General features: G+C 42.3%; 1 protein-coding gene across 1 annotated transcript; it reads right to left on the bottom strand.

The window, feature by feature from the left end:
• Nucleotides 1-1,501: 1,501 nt before the first annotated feature.
• CFAP126 (cilia and flagella associated protein 126) lies at nt 1,502-4,561 on the bottom strand. Its single transcript, XM_033860074.2, has 5 exons — nt 4,535-4,561; nt 3,198-3,286; nt 2,938-3,088; nt 2,253-2,429; nt 1,502-1,863 (listed from the first exon to the last, which is right to left on the bottom strand). The coding sequence occupies exons 1-5, from the start codon at nt 4,559-4,561 to the stop codon at nt 1,588-1,590; spliced, it is 720 nt and encodes a 239-aa protein (XP_033715965.1). The 3' UTR covers nt 1,502-1,587.
• Nucleotides 4,562-6,298: the final 1,737 nt, after the last annotated feature.

Below are 6,298 nucleotides of genomic sequence, written 5' to 3'. Positions count from 1 at the left end.
TGACCTTTCTCAGGAGGGAAACAGTTTGTCCTACAAGTGACCACTGGAAAAATTTTCAGGGAATCAAATGCAAGTAGCCATGGATCTAACATCTTGCCGAAACCTCAGAGAAGGAAGGAGCAAAAGAGAGGAAGTTGAGCTTTTTGTTTATTACAGGCTCCAAAATCCCACTGAGAACTGATTATTATAAGCCTTAAGGTACAGTTCAGCAAATTATGATCCAGTGGAACAATGGAGGGGACAGTCAAGGGACTATGAATATGAACTAAGTATGTCCATTTGGGGAGAAAGGAGAGTAGAGGTAAGAAAGGAGAGATTGTTGGAAACCTGTCAAACATTTATAGTTTAGTGAGAAAACTTGCTACTTTTTATAATCCATGTAGGCCAGGCTTTTGGGTCCCTAACTGCCTTGACAGGAGTGCTGTTTTGATAGCCTTTGGAAACTCTGGGGTGACAGGTCTATCTTGTCTGTCACTCTGAGTTTTTAGCCAACCAGTTAAAGCTGTGGGTTGGAGAGAAGTAACAGTGGCTGTAATTGGTGTCAGTTAGAGAGGAAGACCTTACTTAGTTGCCTCAACAGTCTTCATCCCAGCTCCCAAGTAGTCTTTGACTTTAAGTGATGATCACTTCTCCCTTTTTGCTACGCTGGCCCTGGGAAGTGTTTGTAGCCTTCCTCCAGCGTATACATATGTCCTCTGTACTTGTCCTTGGAGTTAGGCATACGTGTTCATGAGGGAACAATTGGGCAATGGAACTGGGAAAGGTTTGGCAAGGGCATTAAATTTAACAGCCAGTGCCAGGAAGATGCAGAATGGGGATAATGATAAACAGAAATTGGAGGCTGGGAAATAGATAAGGGACTTTTTTGGTGGCTTCTTATTCAGGTGATTGGGGTGAGGGGAGTGGCAGTGTGGTCATCATGTATGTTATTCTGTCCTAAATTTCTACTTGTTGTCTCCCTTTATTTCTCTTCTCTGTCTTCTAATCACTTCTTTATCTTCAGTTTTCAAATTGTATTTGTATTTTTGCTTGAGTTTTGCTTTTATAACTCTTTCTAATTTGTTTTCCCTGTGTGTTCTGTCATCAGATAATGAAGTGTTAGACAAGGATTGTGTCTTCTACTCTGGCTTCCTGTACCTTTTCTTCCCCACCTTCTCCAAATGCACATACACACACTCTACTCTAAATGATTGTACTTCTGACTTTGAAGTTGTAGTTCATGCTCAGGATGAAAAGTGAGCGAGTAGGGGTGACAGACTGGTTATTTGAGGTTTCTTTTGCTGTGATTCAGACCAACTTCCTCCTGGTCATTTCTGGAAATGACTCAATCCTTGTAAAAATGTGTTCTACCCCCAAGCTACTGTCATGTTCTTTTCCCTGCTCTATTTCCTCCAACCCTTCTCCTAGTTATGGGTTAAAAGAGGCAGACATAGCAGGAGGGAAAAATCCAAATCAGTAAAAGAGTCAACAAACAATGTTTATTTTCCAAATTTGCCTTTATTCCCATCCATAATTTCCCTGACTGGGAGCTCTTGCTTACATCACTCAATCTCTAGACAGGTTTTCTCAGTGTGGTCCCTTAGTCCCTTATGGAGTTCCAGGTTTGCATTTCTGGACCTCAGCTAAATTAGGACCTGCACAGTGTTCTAGCATACATGGGCTTCCAGGTGGACTCTTTGGAGAGTTGGGTGGGCTTTGGGGACCTGGAGTGTGACCTTCAGAGGGGTGTGACCTTTGGAGCTGATCTGGGGAATTGAGATTTGATGCTGGGGAGCTTGGGATTATGGTTGCATTTGGTGCTGCTTGCCGTACAGTCTTTGTGATAGACTCCCCAGGTTTCTTCTGACTGTCTGGATCATGGGGCTGTCAGGGGTGGAATAGAAGAGACAGTTATGTTTCAGGTTAGGCCTAGATCATTCCCAATCCATCTCAGAATTCTAGATCCCTTTCTCCCCATTCCATGAACAAAAGGTCAGGTTTCAAATAAGAAGAGTTAAATTTGATACTGTTAACTTCCCCTTGAGATCAGCTCATGCTGTACTGTGTGGACGGGGTGTGAATGGGAGGGTGTGGATAAGATGCCCTTAGCTTATCCCTTCAGGCCTCAGAGGTTGTTTAAGGACTGGATAGGGTAAGACAGAATTGGTTAGAGGTTCCCCCTGCTGGGATTGTGGTAGTATAACATTAGGCATTTTTGAGGTTGAAAAGAAGTGAAGACAACAGGACTGAGGTTAGATGGGAGGAACAGATACCTTGCCTAAGATTTCAGGATGTAGCCCATTGGAGGCCTTGAGTAAATCAGGATATTTCTGTATCCATTTGGTAAGGGAGGCAGCACCAGCAGCTGTACGGGAGGTCAGGGTCACCCGAGCAGGGGGTATCTTCAGAGGCATTTGCCAGGTGCCCATGAAGGAACCCCAAGGACTTGCCTAAAAGGAAAAATGGGATTCCTCAACAGGGCTTCTCACTCCCAGTAACTGACCTATTGGTGGGCTGTTTGTCTTATTTCCATCCTTTACCTTTGGGAATGCATCGTCATGAAACAAGAATGAAAGCATAATTTCCCCACTCTTCCTTTTCCCCCTCTCTCATTTAGGCTACCCTAATTTTTTCATCCGCTTGTCTCTGCTGGCTTAAATTCCACATCCTTAGGTTAAGTTTGGCAGCGTACCCACTGCATAAATGTTATCACCTGAAGGTGTTCATTTTATACAGATGATTCATCCGCTTAAGGAATTCTGGGTGTTAAACACGACCCTGTTCTGTTGGATAAGCTGGCTGGAAGTTTGGGGGCACTCGTGTTACAATGTGAATTAGATTGCACCTTAATTTTCCAAATAGTAGCTGCAGGAGATTGCAAGTCTCCCTGCCCCCTTACTCCAGTTCTGTGCCTCAGTTCTTTACCTTTCAAGATGAGAATGGAGATGAGTATCTCACCTTGGAACGGGGCACTGAAGGCAACAGATGGCCACGATCATTGGCGATAATCTGAGTGTAGCCTTCATGGGAAGAAATCCTCTGGGGTAGAGGTGGGGACAGAAGTGCTTGTGAACATGGAGTGGAAAAGTGGAAGAAAGTATCTGAAGGGCTTTAATTAAGGATTGAGGGAGAGGAGGATATGGGAATTCCAAGAAGGCTGAAAGAAGTTAGGTACCAGTGAATTACATAGAGTGTGACATAAAGAACCAGAAACTGGCATTGTGGTGTGCTGAATGTGGAATACCTCTTTTGTTGGCTTGGCGAGAGACCAGTTCTGCAGATACTTGGGTGAGAAAGCTTTTTCATACTGTGGAGAAAAAGATGAGAAGCCCTATGAGACTCAAAGGCCCCAAGCCCAGGAAATGATAGCTAGGCACAGTTCTTCAGATTTGAAGACCAAAAGTGTGAACAACCATGCTAAGTAAGCTTTAACTTGCTTTAGAGAGGATGTGATTTGTTTCATCTGTGTGCTGTCCAACATGGAGCCACTAGCCCCATGTGGCTGTTGAGCATTGGAAATGTGACTAGTCCAAATTGAGGTGCTTTGTAAGTACAGTTGACCCTTGAACAACATGGGTTTGAACTGTGCACGTTAACTTACAATAAATAAATATGTACTTTTCAATAAATATGTATTACAGTACTACATGATCAATAGTTGGTTGAATCTGTGGATGTGGAACCCTGGTTATGGAGGGCCGACTCTAAAGTTATTTGTAGATTTTCAACTGTGTGGGAATCTGTACCCTAATCCCTGCCTTGTTCAAGGGTCAACTATATAAAATACAATGGATTTTGAAGACTTAGTACAAAAACGAATGAAACATCTGATTATAACTTAAAATATTGATTAAGTGTTGGAAATAATATTTGGGGCTAAATTATTAAAATTTACTTTATTTCTTTTTAATTTTTTTCACGTAGCTACTAGAAAATTTAAAGTTACATTTGTGACTCACGTTATCTTTTTATTGCAGTGCTGGTCTAGACCAGCGGTCAGCAAACTCTGGCCTGGGCCAAATCCATCCTCCTGTCTGTTTTGGGATGGCCTGAGAAAGCTAAGAATTGTTTTTATAGATGAACATTTGCACTTGATTTGATAAAGGGGAACACTAACTTTGTACCCCAATTAACCGAAATATTTTCTCATCCTATAAGAATTTCATGCTTTTCATTAACATTACAAAAAATTGCACTCAGTTATTGTATTTTGAATTTTGTCAAAATTTTATGGAAAAGTGTTTTCTCTCATACCTATATAATATCTCTGATTTTGTCACTCGACTCACAAAGCCTAAAATATTTACTCTCTGGCCCTTTTCAGAAAAAGTTTGCTGACCTCTGGGTTAGGGCCTACAGACTTAACCCAGAGATACCTATTTCTTGTCCTTGGGCCCTCCCTCCCCTGAGGAGCTGAGGAGGTAAAAAAATATTGTCTCAACCCACTCTCAGCTATATATTCAGTCATCAGAATCCTACGGGAGGGGTCAGACCAAAGGTGGAATCTGGAAGGCAAAATTTAACGTTACAGAAAGAAATGGAAAAGAGTACTTACTTGGTTGGCGCTGTAGTTAGTGGCCATGATCCTGCCACTTCCTCTGTTTACCTGTGTTGCCTGGCAACTGCAAGAAGGCAGACCTTCTCGACTACCTCCCAATTAGCAGGGGCTGCCTTTTCCTTCTTGTTAATCACTTTCTTGGCTGACAGTGCCCCCGATCTTTCCCCTTGAAACTTAGGTTCATTTTCATTTTAGAGATGTGAGGGACAGAGTAAATAAATGTGAGAAAATTGGTTGAATAGTGGCCCAGACTTTTTTCTAGCATAACTTCCCCTGCTTAAGAACTTCCAGGTTGTCTTTGACTGGGGTCTTTAACCACCATAACAAACCATGGAGCCCCAAGAGCTGTGTTCATTGGGCAGTGTGGTGTAATGTATCATAGACTTTAGAGCCAGACACTGGGGTCTGAGTCCTTACTAAACACAGGAACATAGCTGTATGGCATTAAATAACTGATGTCCCTTCACTGAATTTCTATAGTCATTTGTATTGTGGAAATAATAGAACAACTACAGGGTAAATGAGGTGAGGTGAATAAAGTATCTAGATAATGTCATACCATGGTAGGTACTCAGTACTGCCAAGACCCTGTTTACGGGGTCCACTACTTCATTTTCTCAGAATAACAAAGGAATGATGTTTTTATTTATTTATTTATTTATTTTAAAAATAAATTTATTTATTAATTTTGGCTGCATTGGGTCTTTGTTGCTGTGTGTGGGCTTTCTCTAGTTGCGGCGAGCGGGGGCTACTCTTCGTTGTGGTGTGCGGGCTTCTCACTGTGATGGCTTCTCTTGTTGCAGAGCATGGGCTCTAGGCGTGTGGGATTTAGTAGTTGTGGCTCACGGGCTCTCTTAGAGCACAGGCTCAGTAGTTGTGGCGCACGGGCTTACTTGCTCTGTGGCATGTGGGATCTTCCCAGAACCAGGGCTCGAACCCGTGTCCCCTGCATTGGCAGGCGGATTCTTAACCACTGCGCCACTAGGGAAATCCAGGAATGATGTTTTTAAAAGCAGCTGATTCAGATTTGTCCCCAGAAAGAAAAACATATCCTTAGTCCTTAAATGACTCCTGTCTCTTCCATCACTCTCTAGAATCACAGAGCCTAAAAACAAAGGTGCTTGATGTTGGCTGGGATGAGGTGGAATCAGGAGCTGGTGCCAGGAGATTGAGCAGGGATGATGAAAGAAAGCTGTAGTGTGGAAAACATCAGATTTAGAAAATTAAGTGGTGGTGCTATGACACAAACCTAATATTTGTTGGACTAGGAAACCTCTCTGAGACTAATCTAAAATGGTATTATCAGAACCATCTACTGGGTTGTTAGGGAGAAAGTGGAATTGTGTTTTCTGAATTATAAAGTTTATACATAAGGCATTAAAATGAAAGGAAAAAACTAAGAAATAAGTTGTCCAAAGAAATAGATCATTGAGAACCAGGAGAGCATTTTAATGGATGATTGTCAATCCCTTCTCCCTTCCTTCTTCCAAAGTCCTCATCCCAGCCAACACACCAAGTACAAGAACACTCCTACACTTCTAGAGATGGAGGTAAAAACCAGCTCTTGTTTTACAGACTCTGGCAGTTAACAGATGTGCTTATGTGAGGTCTGGAAAGGGGACTCATGTGCTTAGTCCCTGTGGTTCTCATTAGTCTCCAGAGTGATAACATTTTGGTTCCTAAAGCCACAGTGATATTTAAGCAAGCATCATATCTCTTGGAACTTCTGTCTTTAGCTGGTATGCTTTTCTGATAGAGATG

This window comes from Tursiops truncatus, chromosome 1 (assembly GCF_011762595.2).
Source record: "Tursiops truncatus isolate mTurTru1 chromosome 1, mTurTru1.mat.Y, whole genome shotgun sequence".
Taxonomy (NCBI): domain Eukaryota; kingdom Metazoa; phylum Chordata; class Mammalia; order Artiodactyla; family Delphinidae; genus Tursiops; species Tursiops truncatus.
The sequence above is the reverse complement of the archived record's forward strand: the minus strand, read 5'-3'. Positions and strand labels throughout refer to the sequence as shown.

Coding starts and splice junctions, on each gene's coding strand:
- CFAP126 (XM_033860074.2), bottom strand. CDS start 4,561: ATGGCCACTAACTACAGCGCCAACCAA. Junction 3,287..4,534: donor CTAACTACAGCGCCAACCAA/GTAAGTACTCTT, acceptor TTTTCTCCACAG/TATGAAAAAGCTTTCTCACC. Junction 1,864..2,252: donor ATCCTGAAATCTTAGGCAAG/GTATCTGTTCCT, acceptor CACCCCTGACAG/CCCCATGATCCAGACAGTCA.